Source organism: Aquarana catesbeiana, linkage group LG02 (assembly GCF_042186555.1).
Source record: "Aquarana catesbeiana isolate 2022-GZ linkage group LG02, ASM4218655v1, whole genome shotgun sequence".
NCBI classification, from domain to species: domain Eukaryota; kingdom Metazoa; phylum Chordata; class Amphibia; order Anura; family Ranidae; genus Aquarana; species Aquarana catesbeiana.
The window spans coordinates 522,732,980-522,752,289 of NC_133325.1; the positions used below are offsets into that span (position 1 = coordinate 522,732,980).

Below are 19,310 nucleotides of genomic sequence, written 5' to 3' on the forward strand. Positions count from 1 at the left end.
AAGATGTTCACTACCAGCACCTCTGCGGGTGCTATGCTGACCGGAACCTTGCTTACAGACACCGGCATTCATCTGAAACCGCAGGGGAGGTTTGTCCTTTATACAGTTGGAGATATTGAAGGACTGGGCATGCTTTGTCACAAGTGTGAAGGACTGGTCATACATCTCCATCCATTTGTTCGCTGCTCGCAATGTGGAGAATATTTGTTTGTGGTGGAGCAACCTACCATGTCGCCCCGTGCTTATCGTATGGCTTGGGCTACAGGTACTGCCACAGTAGAAGCTGCTACTACTGCTGAAAAAGAACAGCAGGCAGTGATTTCGCCTGTTGTCACCGAAAGTGTTCCTGAGAGAGATACTGTGGTAACCGACTCATCAGCGGACATTACCTTGATTTCTGCGTCCACTACACCTATTCCTGTTGTACCTGTCCAGAGGAAGGTGGGATACGTAAAGGCTTCCCGCGGCCGTGGTCAAGGCCTACCCCAGAGACTGCCCAAACCAGAAAAGTCCACCTCAGGAACGGGTGAGAGTTCACAGGGGAATATATCTGGGACTTTGTGTAAATATTTGCCAGCAGAAGAGTTGAGAGATTCGGAGATAGATTCCATGTCGGATCTCTCCGGTGATGATGATTTATTTGAGACAATGTCACAAGAACTGTTATGGGCCCGGGGTGAAGACGTTGCTTCTGCCTTGACTTTCTCAGAATGGACAGCCCTGAATTCTGGGAGAACATCACCTTGTGTGGAGCCACACAGTACTGTCGGGGAGACATTGCCTAAAGTTACTACTTTGTTGCCGACACCCGTTGGGTCTATGGTGAGCAAATCATTGAACTCTTGTGTGCCCCCTGGTTTGGGGAAAAAACTTGCCCAAACTTGCACGTTTACAGAGAATGCTTAACAAGCGTGTGGCCAGGGAATATGGTTTGGAGTTCCCATATGTTACCCAGGACATTATGCAAGAGATTGAAGCTAACTGGGAGCTGTGGTACAGTGAAGCTGTTTGGGACTATTTGTCTGTGCCTAAGCCTTTGCAAAAAACTGGATATTCTGTTGCTATGGATGAACGCTTCAGTGGATGTTTCCTACACTGGAATTATGGTCGGCACATTTATGCTGACAAAGTGGTCATTTGCAGACCCGGGAAAGATGACATTGTGTACTTTATTACCACAGTGGATAAACAAGGAAAATCACTGACATTGCCAGATCCTCGGTTCTACTGGTGATTATGGATAAAGAACTGTGGGGTATGTAGATAGATAGTGACAGTGTTCAGAGATCTTTGAGGTCAAGATTTGGTGTTCAGCTCTGTGTTTCTAAATCAAAGGCTGGGTTTTTGCTGGCTGGACTTCTTTCGTTTAGAGATAAGGCATACCTAAACATATATAGGGATGGACTTCTAAAGTTTCTCTAGTTTGTTTCTTTAAAAGGAGAAAATATACGGGAAGAGAGTGTCATTCTCCTGCTAGAATGAGACTTTGCTCCCAAACTGTTATTGAGGATATTGTACGTATTTAGTGTGTGTCTAAATTTGTTTTCTTTTTAGGAGCAATTGGATCCTCCATCAAGCTGTTAGGATTTTCAGCTAGATAGATAGTAGGGTTGTGACAGTCATAATGTGATTTTGTTTGCGGATGTGAACATATTGTTAAAAAGAAAATTGTTGTAATATCTCTATACTGTCTTTCCTTCTTCTTTGCCCTTATCCAAGTTTTAAGCTCAAATATCTGCTCTCAGGCTTGGGAGCTATTTTTTTTTACAGACATTGAGGACAACGTCTATTGTAGTGGGGGGAGTATGTTACGCTGGTAGATTTTTAATCTACCGCTGATAGGTAAATCTTGTGGGTTACTTTTTAGGAGAAGTTAGATTTGCCTCTGTTCCAGCTTAGCTGAGTTGCGTGTAAGTTCCACACTGTGCCGGTGGGTGTTGTTGTCACCATGGGCTGGTGTTGGAAAGGCAACGTGTTGAAGCATATGAGTGCTCCTCTGTCCCGGAGACAACTCGGTGGAGGTAGTCCTCCAAGTTGCATTCTGGGAGAGGGTATTTATGGAACAGACGCCATGTTTAGGGGTTCGTTTTCAGCAACCTGCTGGCCCTCCTGGCCGACAGGTATGCGTTAAGGAGCTACCTTGTGGTCCTCCGTCTGGGGGGCCCACGATACTGCGGCGCAGGGGTGGGTCCAGAGGCTTGTCTGGAGCCTACCACCGTGGCCAAGGAATGGTCCTGAGCTGTCTATCCTGAGTGAAGAAGCTGGACAACCGAGGAGATCCCAGGGCAGGACCCGTCATGGAAGGATCACGCAGAGTGCTGGTCTGGAGAGGGGCCTGGTGACTCAGTTGGAGGGCGTATCCTGAAGTAGTCTTACTGCATAGTACTGCCAGGCTGGCTTAAAGGTTCAAGTACTGTGTCTGACATTCATCGCAAACCAATACATCCTGTGGCAGAGGATCGTACGGGTTTTATTCCAAACAAGTCTGTGACAGAGACTTTTGTTCGTGCTACATACTGGCTGCTAGGCAAGTGAGAGAGGCCTATCCAGGCGGGCAAAGATTGAATTCCACAAGGGGAGTGCATTCAACTACAAGTGTTCAATTGCAAAGAATGTTCTAACGAATACTAAGGAAAGGTATTTGAGCTTCCCTGCAACTTTCTTTCTGCCTCTTTCCTGCTACTTCCGTTGTTACTTGTTTATTAAAGCATTGGAAAATATACTCAAGTGTTTGGTGTATACATCGTCCAGAGGTAAACTCAACGGGACCCCTAGACCCGGTGCCGGTGAAACAGAGGTATCGAGAGTGAAGGTAACAGCCCGCTTTAAACCAGCAGCTCCACTGAGAGTTAGTGCTACAAATAAAATTGAATGACAGGTAATATACAATAAATACATTTTGTGTTTCTGAGTTTAGATATGCTGTAAGGATTTAAATGCACCTGTATCCAAAAAATGCCCCACACGGCAAGAGTAGCCGTAAAGACCGTGCAGGCTTCCAAACACTGTCCTTCTCCAGAGAGCAGCACTGGCAGGCAGGGAAAGGAGAGGAGAAATGTTTTGACATTACCAAGTTGGTAAGGCTGTGTTTGTCATGGACAACAAAGCAACTGACTGGGAAGGAGTTTGTCTGACCAAGGTTCACTTTATTAACAGGATTAATAATCTTTTCTAAATTAAATTTTACCCTCAAAATTTTGCACAATTCAATAACTAAGGTGCATGCTAAAATCAACTAATTCATGCAATAAAAAGGGAATTTATAGCTACTGTTTGGTCCTGTGAACCGTTTTCCATACTTTATAGTGTGACATATATTCCTAATTCTTGATCTATCATATGGTTACAAAACACATTGGTATACTACAAAGCCTCCTATATTTTATATCTCAGCTAGGGATGCATTGCATAGATACTCCTTAAATTATACCTGTAGCTGGCTGGGGGAATAGCTCGAGTACGACATGAGAGGGTTACTTGTTCTTCAGCTGAACCTTCTGGAAACAACGTGTTCTGGGGCTGTTCCTCAAATACTGGACCATATCTTACAACTGGCCCTTTGGTAGATTGTAAGGCTGAAAGGGAAACAAATCTTGTTAAAATTTAAAGAACTAATTAAATTAAAATGTCTTTTATTCAGGACAAGAAATTAGTAAATGTATTCATCATATCATACCAGCTTTTTCAAGGCAAATATACACATTTTTGTGTCATTTTTTCATCCTGGTGACATTTGGCAGTATGCATTGCATGCATTTACATCTTCAGGAGCAATTGTTTGCACAGACAAAACCCCAAACAGTTAGTTAAAAAAAAAAAAGATTAAAACATATGCCACACACAGCTATTGTGAGCTGGAGCAGACTACATAGCCAATATAAGCTCTAAGGTGGAAGGGCTGCCATGGGCACCACAAAGCCATCATGCATCCACATGTTGGCTGTCAGTATGTCACGGTTGGGGTCAGACTCGGAGACCAGTTGCTATACCTGTAGAGGTTCCTACTGACCAGCAGGATAAGTACACAAGTAGGTCACCCTGGTGAATGACATGGGCTCATCCGAGGTGTGGATCTTAAGCACCAACCAGTCTTCACCAGAGCTCCTGATGGTGGGGATGGGCTTTACTGCATGCTATTGCCAGGTTGTGGTCCTCAGGATTGCCCCACCAGGAGGTGGGCAAAGCGTGATTTTTGTAGCAGATGTAACAAGTAGGGATCAGGCAGAAGCGTAGCCAGCATACAAGCCAAAGGTTGGGATTGAGTGGACGCATAGCCAAGGAACAAGCCAAAAGTTGGTAACGATTTATATTGAAGATAAGGACCACTGCGGGTGCACAAAGGAGCAATATGTCGGCTGGAGAGAGCACAATAATCTTGTAATCAGGACATGCAAAGACATGACTTAAATCAGGAAGTTCATGCGAGGAGCAAAGAGTTCAAGGTTCACAAGAAATAAGATACAAGGCTATGTTGTCCAAGGGATCAGGCAGGGAGCTGTCTAGCATTTCTGGTGGCACAAGAAGAGCTACAGCCAGAGACCACATTGGTTCTAAGTTCAAATCCAGATCCTGACACAGTAACATGTTTTCATGTATAATAAAAAAAAATTTCAAACAGCCATCATGGGCATTTAGTTGGGCCCTTATTGGTCCTGCATTTCTACAGTTTGTGCATTTTGGGTCATCCATCGTCACCCATTGTACCACTGGATTATCCTATTCGCTGGTCTTCCACTACATATGCTGTATACCTTACAGCTGTAAGGTAAGCGGCCTGCGAACACGGAGGTGCCCCCACTGAAGAACACCCCCCTTCTTTCCACCACGAGCATTTGGTCTGCATTTAGAAGTATCACATTTGGTGGTGGGACTGTTGTTACATTTTTTACATTTTGGATTCACCATTTATAATGTTTGCAAGTCGCCAAGTGCTGGCGTGTTACTATCACATACCACTGGGACTATTTAATATTTTTTATATATATATATATTTTTACTGATTTATATTATGATCATTTTTTCGATAACTACTTATTCGTTTTTCATGCCATCAGCTGCCCACAGTGTCAGCATATTGATACACGTTTAAAGGGATTTTTACTTGATATTTTCTGGGTTTATGCACCCCCTATGTCGATTCACATACCCATGTGCACTGCTTGCTTGTATATTTTTTGATGTTCGCACTCTTGGTATGCACCATTAGGTTTGAGTGTTTTTCTGTGCTCTTATCTATACTTTTACATTTATATATTTGCATCTGTGAGTCCTTTCCTTGATGTATTTGACTCATGTATTTAGGTTATTGGACATTTACTGTGTATGTACTATAGTATAGCCCCCCTTTTTTTCCCTTTCCCCATTCCCCTTCCATCACAGCGCAACTACCACCCCCTTATTTACATAAAGAAGAAGAGCAGTCACATCAAAGCAGTTGGTCCTCACAGATCTCCTTCCATTAGAGTCTCTTTCTGGGGTCGAGCCTCTGTAGATATTTATACCCAAAGACACAGGGTATGACACAACTGCAGATTAAGTAGTCATACACACAACCTGACCCCTGCAGCAATCAGCCAGAATATTACAAAAAATACAAAAGCTAACTTCTATAATTGGTAAGCCCCTGCTATATTACGTGTAGTCAACTTGGCTATTTCTCCCGATAGTAGGGAGCCATTTGTCAAGATCCATTTGTATTTTTTTACAGCTGGCCATCTATATTAATATTAACCACTTCTCCTGGGTGGACGTCATATGACCTTAAGTGAAGATATCTGGATGATGGGTGCAGCTACAGGCATCATGTTTTCTACTAACAGGCATCAACCATATATCAGTTTTTTTCAGCCCGCGATCACCTACAGTGTAAAAGCCATCTCAGTGGCTGTTTGGCCTCTTGATTCCTTTTACAGGGGGCAGGATGGAACATCCCCCCTCCCGTTGCCGACCGGTGCTTCTCTGGTCTCTCCCGTGCGATTGGGGAGCCGGAGAACGAATCCGCCGGTGGTGATGGTTTACCATAGAGCTGGCTGTGGACCAGATGGTCTCCGGCCATCCCTATGACCCCCGGCGGCCGGAAGAGACGTCATGAGGTCACTTCTGGCTCTTGCAAATGTAAACACTGTCATTTTTTTTTTGCTGGAAAGCCTGAGATCGATTTATTATTTTTATCTCAGGCTTTCCAGCATAGAGGAGAGATGTGGGGACTTATAGACCCTAGATCTCTCCATAGAGAGGACCTGTCATGTCTTATTCTTATTACAAGCGATGTTCAAATTCCTTGTAATAGGAAGAAAAGTGATCAAAAAATTAAAAAAATTAAGGAAAAGTGTAAAAATAACTAAAAAACAAAAAAACTAAATAAACAATAATTAAAAAATAAAATAATTTAAAGCGCCCCCATCCCCTCGTGCACACAGAAGCGAATGAATACATAGGTTGTGCCCGCATATATAAAAGGCGTTCAAATCACACATGTGAGGTATCACTGTAATCGTTAGAGTGAGAGCAATATTTCTAGTACTAGACCTTCTCTGTAACTCTAAACTGATAACCTGTAAACATTTTTTAAGGGTCCCTATGGAGATTTTTAAGTACTGTAGTTTGGAGCCATTCCATGAGTGTGTGCAATTTTAAAGCATGACGTGTTTGGTATCTATTTACTCAGTGTAACATCATATTTTATATCTTACCAAAATTTGGGTTATCTCTTGTGTTTTCATGCATTAAAATTAATTTAGGGGAATTTTTCCCAAAAAATTGCTGTTGAAAATTTACTGCGCGAATACCATGTGACATAAATTGCAACAACCGTTATTTCATTCCCTAGGGTCTCTGCTAAAAAAATATGTATAATGTTTGGGGGTTCTGAGTAGTTTTTACACCAAAAAAATTATGAATTTTACAGTGACTTGAAAAAGTATTCATACCTCTTGACATTTTCCACATTTTGTCATGTTACAACGAAAAACGTAAATTTATTTAATTGGGATTTTGTGATAGACCAACACAGAGTGGCACATAATTGTGAAGTGGAAGGAAAATGATAAATGGTTTTCTTTTTTTTTTACAAATACAGTATTTCACAAAAGTGAGTATACCCCTCACATTTTTGTAAATATTTTATTATATCTTTTGTGACAGCACTGAGTCTCCAGACCTAAACCCTATTGAGCATCTATGGGGCATCCTCAAATGGAAGGTGGAGGAGCGCAAGGTTTCTAACATCCACCAGCTCCATGATGTCTTCATGGAGGAGTGGACGAGGACTCCAGTGGCAACCTGTGAAGCTCTGGAGAACTCCATGCTCAAGAGGGTTAAGGAAGTGCTGGAAAATAATGGTGGCCACACAAAATATTGACACTTTGGGCCCAATTTGGACATTTTCACTTAGGGGTGTACTTACTTTTGTTGCCAGTGGTTTAGACATTATTGGCTGTGTGTTGATTTATTTGGAGGGGACAGCAAATGTACACTGTTATACAAGCTGTACACTCACTACTTTTACATTGTAGCAAAGTGTAATTTCTTCAGTGTTGTCACATGAAAAATTATAATAAAATATTTACAAAAATGTGAGGAGTGTACTCACTTTTGTGAGATGGAAACAAAGAAGTCCTGGACTGCCGCACTCTGAAGAAAGGCATCTTTATTATAAAGCGTGAAAATCCAATATACAGTCACATTAAGTGGGGACAAAACAGGGAGCTATACTAACGCGTTTCACATCATTAGATGCTTACTAATGAGCTATAAGTAAGCATCTAATGATGTGAAACGCATTAGTGATAGTTCCCTGTTTTGTCCCCATTTGATTCGACTGTATATTGGATTTTTACACTTTATAATAAAGATGCCTTTCTTCAGAGTGCGGCAGTCCAGGACTTCTTTGTTTCCATAGACTTGTGCAGAGCCAGCACCTGAATCAACTTCACAGTAGGGCGGGAGCAGCTGTTTAAGTTCCGGAGGCTTTGTGAGCGGCATCTCCTTTCTCACTTTTGTGAGATACTGTAAATATGTGAAAAGTGTGGCTTGCATTTGTATGCAGCCCCTTTTACTGATACCCCTAACAAAAATCTAGTGGAACCAATTGCATTCAGAAGTCATTTAATTAGTAAATAGAGTCCATCTGTGTCTAATTGAATCTAAGTATAAATACAGCTGTTCTGTGAAGCCCTCAGAGGTTTGTTAGAGAACCTTAGTGAACAAACAGCATCATGAAATCCAAGGAACACACCAGACAGGGCAGGGATAAAGTTGTGGAAAAGTTTAAAGCAGGGCTAGGTTTTAAAAAAAATATCCCACTCTTTGAACATGTCACGGAGCACTGTTCAATCCATCATCCGAAAATGGAAAGAGTATGGCACAACTGCAAACCTACCAAGACATGGTTGTCCACCTAAATTGACAGGCCGGGTAAGGAGAGCATTAATCAGAGAAGCAGCCAAGAGGCCCATGGCAAAAAGACTTGCAACTGTAAATGCAGAGAAAGGTGGTTCTACAAAGTATTGACTCAGGGGGGCTGAATACAAATGCACGCCACGCTTTTCACATATTTATTTGTATTATTTATTTATTTGGGTGACAAGTGCTTAATTTTGAATAAAACCTATGATGGTGAACTCTTACGAATCTGGATTGGGAGTGGAACTTACTCTGATTCTCAAGAGGTAAAACATATTACAAAATTTGTGGTTATATTTTAGTTGAATCCCTCGTAGGATTTGTATACATCTTTTGTTTAAATTTATAGTGCTCAGTCTGGTGACGTGAGGGATTCACTAGATACAACTCCATGTGTGCCCAGCCCATTTTGAACACAAAGCTTTTATCTTCTTTTTTTGTGAGTATACAGAATGTTTTTTGTACCAATATTCAGTATATGTCTATATCTTTCCCACTTTTGTTTGATTGTCCTTCTGTTTGATTGACCATAGCTAGAGGTCTTTATCGGCGTCCTTGTGCTTTCTATGGCTAGTGATGCTACAGCTCATGCTGGTTGACCACACCCATTTTAACATTGTCTTGGATTTTTATAAGTTATTTACCAATAATGTCATTTGTATTGGTGATGTACTACGTTCTGTGTAACCTTATGTATGCTCATTTGTATTTCAGAATGCCCCACCATATTTAACCCCCTGATGAAAATTGTTCTGGGTAATCGAAATGTGTTGGGGTGTACTCTCTAATCTATTTATAGTTCTTGCTATTAACAGTCTGTACATATTGGTGGTTGATTAGTTTTTATCAGATTATGCTGTGCTATTACTGTCTTGGATTTTGTATATTTGTATGAATATATACTGCTAGTTTTAGTTTGGATGTTTTTGCCTGACAAATCCCATTCACACTTCATGCAAACAAGCTCTTTATATGACTAGGGATGTGGCACGTTTGGTGTCACTGCTATTTGAATCTATTAATTAGAAGACCACAGAAAACCTCCAGCAGCTGGCACAGATGACATTGAACATGTCGGTCTCTCCCACTTGTATGTGCTCCAGTCCACTTTTGTGCTTGTAATGACCTCCAGTATCCAGCATAGGAAGCTTGACCTCTGCCAGCGCTTTCCAGGGCAACACCTGCTTGGCCTTTGTGACGTAGCCTCCAGCATGTAAACAGAAGCACTTGGCAGGCAGGGCTCTTCTGCACTTGCATGAATTCATGTAAACTGTTATGTTGCAAAAGCCAATCAAAACTGATTAAATCATCTGAGATCACTGATTACTCTCTGTTCACGCTCTCCTGCACATGGCTCGATCACATGTTCACTTTCCAGGACTTTCCTGAAGCTGATAGTAGTATAACCAGATACTTGGTGTATCCTACTGACCACCCCAAGTTGTTGTAGGAGAGGGAGTTCACCCCTAGAGGGCAGGACAGAAACCACAAGTCATTAAGGTAATATTACACCCTTTGGTTCCAAAGGCATTAATCATTTTATTCCCCGCAACAACAGACACTGAGGATCTGATCTTTCTCTTCCTCTAAATACATAGCTTTTTAGGAGTGTGATGCAGAACATGACCTATTCCTCGCCAGCCACTTGTGTTCTCACTTGTCACACGTCCCATGACAGTAGAATTATTTTGTTCACTGGATTCACTTCGCCTTATAGGCAGTCTTCACAGGAAGCCACCACACATATACTAACACACGACTTTGTTCTTGTGACCTTGCAGGCGAACCCTGGACCACAGCCTGCTCCAACATGGAGGCAAACCACAAGGTGAACGGGGATGCCATCACCCACCACAGTCACCCACTTCCTACTAATGCCCTGTACACACGATCAGACATTCCGACAACAAAATCCAGGGATTTTTTCCGATGGATGTTGGCTCAAACTTGTCTTGCATACACACGGTCACACAAATCTTGTTGGAAATTCTGACCGTGGAGAACGCGGTGACGTACAACACATATGACGAGCCGAGAAAAATGATGTTCAATAGCCAGTTCGGCTCTTCTGCTTGATTCCGAGCATGCGTGGAACTTTGTGCGTCGGAATTGTGTACACACAATCGGAATTTTCAACAACGGATTTTGTTGTCAGAAAATTTGAGATCCAGATCTCAAATATTGTGTGACGGAAATTCCGATGGAAAATGTCGGATGGAGCCTACTCACGGTCGGAATTTCCAACAACAAGCTCCCATCAAACATTTTCCGCCGGAAAATCCGACTGCGTGTACAGGGCATAAGGCTGGCTGTTAAATGTTATAATATGTCCCAACCTTAAAGGTTGAATATGTGTGCGCCAGGTTAACCATCCTAAATGCTCTGTCGCAGCACAAGACTGCTTATTCTGGAGGGTTAAATAGCTTTAACTCTCAAATGAATGCTCTTCTGATACACCAAAGTTACAGTTTTTGACTTGATCATTTAGTTCAGTAAGCAACATGGACAACTTCTTTACTTAAACAAAGTTCCTTTCTGACAAGCTTGAGGGTCCCATAGACATTTCACATTATTCCCCAGACATCTTCCACATACATTTACAATCGGTTACATACAATTTCGCTGTGCGATCTGGCTGACGTAGAATGACTGTGCTGCTGTACTAGACACTGTTCCTAGCGGTTTGTATAGGAAAAGGTGCATAGAAAACTGTGCAGTCCATACCTGAGTTAGATAAAGTTGGACTATCACTTCATGGAGGCATGCCTGGGCAGCCACACTACTGTAGTTAGTGTAGTGCTACCCCCATAGGAGCCACTAGAATACTCTCTTGCTTAACTCTTCAGCCAGGCACACAGTATTTTCCCACAGTCAGTCACACACTTAGGCTTGTTTCTTGAAAAAGCAGTCTAGGGGTTTTGATTGTGTTTGATGTTTTATTGAGAACTTGGGTAGAGAAGGGAATGTTGTGGGATACTCCAGATTGAACCAATTACAGGGAGGACAACTTCTTCAACTTGACTGTGGAATTCCTATTTGCAGCAACATGCACCCTTGAGCAAGTCCTCTATGAGAAGGATAGACTATTACTCTTCAGGGCACTAGCCACTATACCCTTTCTGCTGTACCCAGTAGCTGACTTTCCTAGCACAGAGTGGTAGCCTAAAAGAACAGACCCCTAGATCTTTGGTCTGTACTCACAGGAGTTGCAAACAGATCCTCTCAGGCATGGTTCCCCTCAGTCAGCTCTTCAGAACATATGGGTCAGCTCTCCAGCTCCCAGGCCTCCAGCCTGAGGCCGCATGGCAGCAGGTGCCGAGGAGGACAAGGCACCCGCTCTTCAACTGGACTTTCCTCTCCAGGCAAAGACCACTTCCTGTGTCTCCTCACTGAATATAAATACCCCTTCCCAGCATGCAAAGGGGCCCTTATGCCTGCAATTGGCTGGGATGGCATCCATATTCATGCCATTGATCTGCATGAGTAATCCTGTCTACCCAACAATTCCCAAAACTGCCTGGATACAGATGAGTCAATGAAAATACAGTAACACTTGTTAAGCACACAGGACTCCCTGGCTGTACCAATTCAGTCTCCCTGTTAGGCAGGAAAACTACTATATTTTTTTTTAACATAAAGTTTATTTATAATTATTAAACAAACATAAAATAAATCAAATTATATTAACTTGAGACAGATATTGTGCATTAATCGGTTATACAATATGTATCCAAATAATTTACAGCGACAATGATATACAATAGGATTACAGCCATTGACCTCATTAATTATTAAGTATACTATATGAATACCAAAAGAATAAGCCATGGGGGGGGGGGTCTGGGCCCACAGTTCATCTCATGGTATAGCTGTCTGAAAGTCAGACCTGACTTACATCAGTGGGCCGGAGGCCAGGGACAGGCACACCCCGGTCTAAAGGGGCAGACATACAGTCTACTATTGTCTACTCAAGGGTCAAGTGTCTAGGCCTCACCCAATCCGCCCAAATTTTATCAAATTTCTTCGGGCAGTTCCGTCCCATGTTAGTTTGTACAGAGGGAGTGCTGCATTAATGAGGGAGAGCCAGAGTTGTCTAGTGGGTGGCTGAGGCTGGTTCCAGTGAAGGAGGATCGCCTTCCTAGCGTATAATGCAGTGTAGAAAACAAACAGTTTTTTCCTCTGGGGGGCCTCAAGGTTATCGCATATGCCCAAAAGGAGGGGAATAGGACTATACAGGACATTGAGCTTTCCTATATAGTTAATATCGTCAAGGACCGCTTCCAAAAACTCGCCACCTCTGGACAGGCCCAAACTGTGTGAAAAAAGTCTGCATCATCCGAACCACACTTGGGACACACCGCTGATCTGTCAGGGTAAATTTTTGCTAACCGTGTCGGGGAATAATAGGTGCGGTGTAAAAATTTCAGTGGGATAAATCTATCCCTTGTCAATTTTAGGTACTGCTGTATACCCTCCTTCCAATCATCGTCCATCAATTCAGGGATGTCACTCTGCCAACTTGAAAACAATTGGGAGACCTTAGATGTGTCCAACAGGGCAAGCTTGTTATAAATAGTCGAAAGCGTTTTGCTACGTTCAGGTGATCGGAGCTCCACTTCCAAGTCCGACATCTGTAAAGTCACAGAGTCTGGGAATTGGGAGCGGAAGGCATGCCTTAGTTGGAGAAACCTAAAAAACATTTGATTCCGAAGGCCCCTGCTGTCCTTCAGAACATCGAACGTCACCAACTGTCCCCGTGACACTATATCCCCTAAGGTTATGATCCCATATCTAGCCCACAAAGCTGGGTCTGGTATAGATTGGAAATGTTGCAACTTTGGATTACCCCAAAGTGGTGTTACAGGAGACCATGTGTTTTGTTTTCCGAATTTCGAACTAACTGTGTCCCAAACCTTAAGGGTTGTCTTCATAGGGATAGACATACTTGGGTTAGATCGGGGGCCCCTGTGTATGAGGTTTCTCAGCTCTGAATAAGATCCCAGCAACCCAGCCTCCACCGTGGATGCTGGATTAGCGGGTTCCTCTGCCAACCACCACTTAATTGTCACTAGGACTGCAGCCCAATAATATTTTAGAAAACCTCCCAGGGAGACTGGTAATTGCAGGGTTGTTTTTGCTATTCTAGGGGCCTTCCCATTCCAAATAAAAGATGTGGCCACACTGCCCAGCCTACTAAAAAAGGAAATTGGTATGGGGACAGGAGTCTGTCTAAAGAGATAAGCGAGTCTAGGCAGGATTGACATCTTAAGTAAAATTCACTCGTCCCACTGGGGTGAGGGGGAGTGATCTCCACAATGTGCACCGCTGGATTACTTGAGAGATTAATGGGGTCAAATTAAGGGTAATAAACTGGCGGATGTCCCCATGGATCTCCACTCCCAGGTATCTGAACTGGGACACCCGGCGAAGCTGCGCATCTGAAAGCAGAGGGGCAGTTTCAGAGTGGAGCGGGAACCAGACAGATTTCCCCCAGTTTATGCATATTCCCGAGTAACGTCCATATCTGTCTATAACCTCAAGTGCGTGTTGTAGGGAGCTTCCATCATCCTTAAGATACAGTAGGGTATCATCGGCGTATAATGACACTTTCTCTTGAAGGGGGCCTATGTCTATACCTTGTATCTGAGGGGTAGACCTGATTAAAATAGCCATGGGCTCAATTGCAAGCGCAAAGAGCCCTGGCGACAGGGGGCAGCCCTGCTTCGTCCCCCTTCTCAGAGGGAAAGGTGGAGAGAGAACAGTTCCCGTACGGACCCTGGCTGTTGGAGATCTGTACACAGCCTCAACCCAGGAGATAAAGACATGACTGAAACCAAATCTGTGGAGGACCTCCCATAGATAATTCCATTCCACGGAATCAAAAGCTTTCTCTGCTTCCAGGGAGGCCACCATCACCTTGTCAACATCTCCAGCCCCCGAGGTCAAGACCGCATACAGTCTCTGAAGATTAATATCCGTGCCCTTACCTGGCATGAAGCTCAATTGGTCTTCATGGATTAGTGAGAGTATTACTTCATTAAGGCGTCTAGCAAGAATTTTGGTCAATATTTTGGCATCCGAATTAAGGAGAGAAATAGGCCTATAGGACGAGCACAATTGGGGGTCTTTCCCAGGCTTAGGAATCACCACTATTATGGCCTGTGCCATGGACGGGGGGAGGACACCCTCTTTAAGTGTCTTGGTAAGCATACTATGTAATCTAGGTGCCACCTCATCCCCATACTGTTTATAAAACTCAGGCGGGAACCCATCCATACCTGGGGTCTTACCTGGTTGCAGAGAGCCTAGTGCTAGCTGAACCTCCTCTAGCGTGATAGGACTATCTAGGAGTTCCCGTGCAGCCGGGGTAAGGGTTGGGAACCGCACCTCATCAAGAAACTCCTCTCCAGAGTATCCTACTTTGGATTAATATAATGTGGAATAGAATTACGCAAAGCATCTATTGATATCTGAAGGGTCAGTCACTATTGTTCCATCCGCTGCCTGAATTCTAGCGATTGTAGAGGTCGGGGATTGCTCTTTAGCAATCCAGGCTAACAGTCTACCTGTTTTTTCCCCTTGTTAAAATATTCTTTGAGTTTGGACTAGCTGTCGTTTATGTACCTTGGCTGTTCTCAGAAGCATCACCTCTCTATAGGCCGTTTTCGTATCCTGACCCTTGATAGGGTTAGCCGTGAGGGCGTATCTAGATTCCAGGGATTGGGCCCCGGTCTTAGCCTCCTCCAATGTTATCTGATCATTTTTTACATTCCCTAGTTATAGAGGAGAGGTAACATCCTCTAATAAAGGCCTTGAAAGCATCCAAATCAATACCCAGTGAGGCAGTACCAGCGTTTACCTTCCAGTATTGTCTGATCATTGCAGCAATTTCGAATTCTATAGTGGGATGAAATATCCAAAATCTGGATAAAATAGGGGGATAATATCATGCAGGAGGGAGAGGTCAGCCGGAGGTGGCAGATACAAGCCCACCACTACCATTTCAACCGTGTCAATACATGCATGGAGTAGGACATATCGTCCCCCAGGGTCCAGCTTAACATCCATCAATTCAAAATTAAGGGACTTGTGAATTAATATACTGACTCCTCGGGAATATCCCGAGTAGGTAGCATGAAAGTGTCGCCCCACCCAGGGACGTTTAAGGCTTAGAACTCTGCTACCCACTAAATGCGTCTCCTGTAGGATGCATATATGAGGATTGTATTATGTAAGGAATTCAAATACCAAGGAGCGTTTGATTTTATTATTGAGCCCTCGCACATTCCAGGAGAGGACCTTTACTGGGGCCATGTATTGGAGGGGCTAAAAGAACTACCCTTAGTTTCCTGTTAAGCAGGAGACCACACTATTCTAATTATATATGTAGCACCCTGGTGTTTAGGCAGGATTGCTTCTCAATTTACCTTCCAGATATAGCTACCTTGGCTAGATGTTGAGGATCAACTGATTTCACTCTGTCTGTAATTGCTGCACTTTTCTCTTTTGCCACTAGGTGGCCGGGCACTTGGTGGCATTAGATAAGACAAGGGCAATGCAAGGTCAGATTATGAGTATATGGGGTATCTCAGCCAATGGGCAGGGGTTCCCTTGGCCTGCTGGGAGAACCTATATATTTGGGTGGAGTCAGGTGATCAGTGTTCTGTGCCACCTGGACGGCTGTCTGGGTGGACGTGTGTTGTGCTGCCTGGGCTGCTAGGCCAGAGATTGGGCCTATCCCAGGCACATCTGGCTGCTAGGATGTCTGAGGGCCTATCCAGAAGCAAGAGAGCAGCACAGGGTTGGGATTGCGGCTTGCAGTCCAACCAGAATTGACAGCTCTGCCGGCTGGAGAACCTGTCGTGGTCGGAAGTAGAGGGGAAAATGTCGCGACTAAGGGACCATCCACCTTATTACCAGGGACCAAAGTGAGTAGCTGAAGCAAGTACCGGAGCAGAATTCTCACCAACCAGGGACGGTGAAGATTCGGGAAACTTCAGCAGGTATCAAGCCAAGGACCCAGCCAGTGGAGGTGACACTTGCAGAGCAGCCTTGTGTGTCAAGCCAGGGACCAAATAGGCCAGTAGGGAAAAGCTTGAGAAGTATGTGGAGTGTCAAGCTAGGGACCCAGCAGAGAAGCAGGGGTGACGCTTGAGGAAGATACTACAGTGAAGATTGGAGGAGCTCAAGGAATTCAGTGGCAGTGAACCATCTAGTCTAGTGAGAGAGAGACTGGGAGCTCAGTGGATTGAAGAACTACAAGAAGAGATTGTAGTGGAAGTGACGGAACTGTTATACCTTGTGTTAGAAACTGTTAAAGACTGTTCACGTAAGAGACAGCATCCCTACACACACACAGATGTGGCATCTTGCTGGATGCCTTTCCCTTCATGGCTGTCATCCCGTAGAAATCTCGGAGTCTGCCAATTAACATTGCAACTGCCTAAAGGTGTCCTGGCCCTAACCCTCTCTCCCAAAGTTCTGTTCAAGAGAAATAAAATCTCTTTGCATTCAAGAAGTGCCTGGTGCCCAATGAATCTAACTTGCATTACACCCACCACGCCTCACAACCCAACATATACAGAAGGATGTCAGCTATCTCTGGCCCTGGAGGTTCTCATTAGACTGAAGGAGGCCTGGAACCTTGCTACATATACATCCTAGCAACCTACCTAGGAGGGTGCTACATTAGTTTAGGAAGAAGGACATTGTTCATATTGAATTGGTTATGCTGCAACTTGTTTAGTAAATTTACATTAACCGTTCTGTGCCTGTCCTGAAGTTATTCAAAGGTGTGCACATTGGTTCTGGCGTATCTAAAGAATTAGGGTCTGTAAAGCACAATGGAGTATGAAGTAACACCACTACAAAGGGTTAACTTGGCAAGAGAAGAAAGATGAGTGTAGTTGCTAAGAGTAAGCAAGCACAAGTTCAAGACACAAAGCAACCAGTCCTTAGGCGTTGTACCTGGTAAGGTGATAGGCCCTCCGGTAGTGAAAGGGGTCGTTACCTGGCTTCCTCCCTAGCGGTCAGTATCCAATAGCAACCGCATCCGAGCCCGCGTTACAGAGATCTATGGCCTGGTCACATGGGTATTACTGTAACTGAGATTGAGGTAATAGAGGTATGCTGGACTGGTGGAGTGGACGCAGGCTCAGCACTTTTCAGAGGAACTCTGCACTTTAATTACTGCACACAGTGAAGACTCATCTCTAAGTCAGGGGAACTGCCTTAAAGTGGAACTTTACCCATAACAACTTGATAAAAAATAATGTTCTTTAGCAAGAAACATACATTCCACATTAATAATTATGCTACCAAAATTAGTGTGTGCTGTAAATTGCCTCCAGTATTGATTTTGTTTCTTCTTCCTCTTCGATGTAACGGTTAACTGTCACATTTGCTTGTGTCCTCAACCAAACTGTGAAACCATCAAATGTCTGATGTCATAACTGATCACATGTGCAGCACCATGGCAGTTGCAGATCAAACAGAAACAGCTTCCTTGACTGTAAAGGATAGGAGGGTTTAACCGCATGCCGACCAACCACCGCAGTTGTACTGTGGCAACATGGCGTCGGTACCATAGACAGCCACTAGGGGGGCGCGCGCGTGCCCCCTGCTGGCCCACGGAGCCGATGCGAGTGCCCGATCGCTCCTGCGATCATTTGGGGCACGCCGAGAACCGGGATCTGTGTGTGTAAACACACAGTTTCCGGTTCTCTGAGGGGAGAACAGACAGATCGTCTGTTCATACAGAGTATGAACAGATGATCTGTCATGTCCCCTGCACAGTCCCCTCCCCCCTTCAGTTAGAACATGTACTAGGATACACTTAACCCCTTCACTGCCCCCTGGGTGGTTAACCCCTTCACTGCCAGTGACATTTTTACAGTAATCAATGCAATTTTATAGCACTGATCACTGTAAAAATGCCAATGGTCCCAAAAACGTGTCAAAATTGTCTGACGTGTCCGCCATAATGTCGCAGTCCCAATAAAAATCGCAGAACGCCGCCATTACTAGTAAAAAATAAATTAATAATAAAAAAGGCATAAAACTATTCCTTTTTTTGTAGACGTTATAACTTTTGCGCAAACCAATCAATATACGCTTATTGTGATTTTTTTCTACTAAAAATATGTAGAATACGTATCGTCCTAAACTGACTAAAAAAAATGTTTTTTTATATTTTTTTGGGGGATATTTATTATAGCAAAAAGTAAAAAATATTGAGTTTTTTCAAAATTGTCACTCTTTTTTTGTTTATAGCGCAAAAAAGAAAAAATGCAGAGGCGATCAAATACCACCAAAAGAAAGCTCTATTTGTGGGAAAAAAAGGACGTCAATTTTATTAGGGTGCAACGTTGCACAACCACGCAATTGTCAGTTAAAGCGACGCAGTCCCCATTTTGCAAAAATTGCTCTGGTCTTTGGCCAGCCAAATGGTCCGGGGCTTAAGTGGTTAATTACGCTTTCAGGCTGTCAGCAGATTGGCCTCTACAATCTTGGCAGTGCCTAAAAATGCCTAAAACGTGAGAGCAACTGAGCATGTGCAGAGCAGGGTGAAACAGTGTATTACTGGATTTTAAACAGTACAGACACTTAAGTTTTACATAGCTATACCTGCAAGGACCAGCATGACTAAAGTTCCACTTTAATGTTAGATATTTCAGTCTTCACCTGGCCCTGGGCAATTATGAGCATGCTCAGCATGATCAGGTACCCCGTGAGCATGGCGAAGATGAGCCTGCCCACAACTAATGCTGGAAATTGCCTGTGTTTGCTGTAGAAAAAAGGACTTTATGATCACGGGCAGATCAACTTGATATTAGCACCACATCCCTTAATTAGTTAAATCTAAAAGGAGGGATTGGGATTTTTAAGGTGCAAAAATAATTTGAAAT

The 19,310-nt window shown here is 43.6% G+C and overlaps 1 protein-coding gene across 2 annotated transcripts in view; it reads right to left on the reverse strand.

Moving 5' to 3' along the window:
* The window catches only part of CNTN2 (contactin 2), a 430,563-nt gene that overhangs the window by 340,049 nt on the left and 71,204 nt on the right, over window positions 1–19,310 (reverse strand). The window contains exon 3 of one of the 2 annotated variants that reach the window (XM_073615820.1): window positions 3,431–3,575. In XM_073615820.1, the coding sequence (XP_073471921.1) occupies window positions 3,431–3,575 (145 nt within the window). Of the gene's footprint in view, window positions 1–3,430; window positions 3,576–19,310 lie in introns of those variants that run through there. The other variant, XM_073615821.1, reaches the window with a different exon arrangement.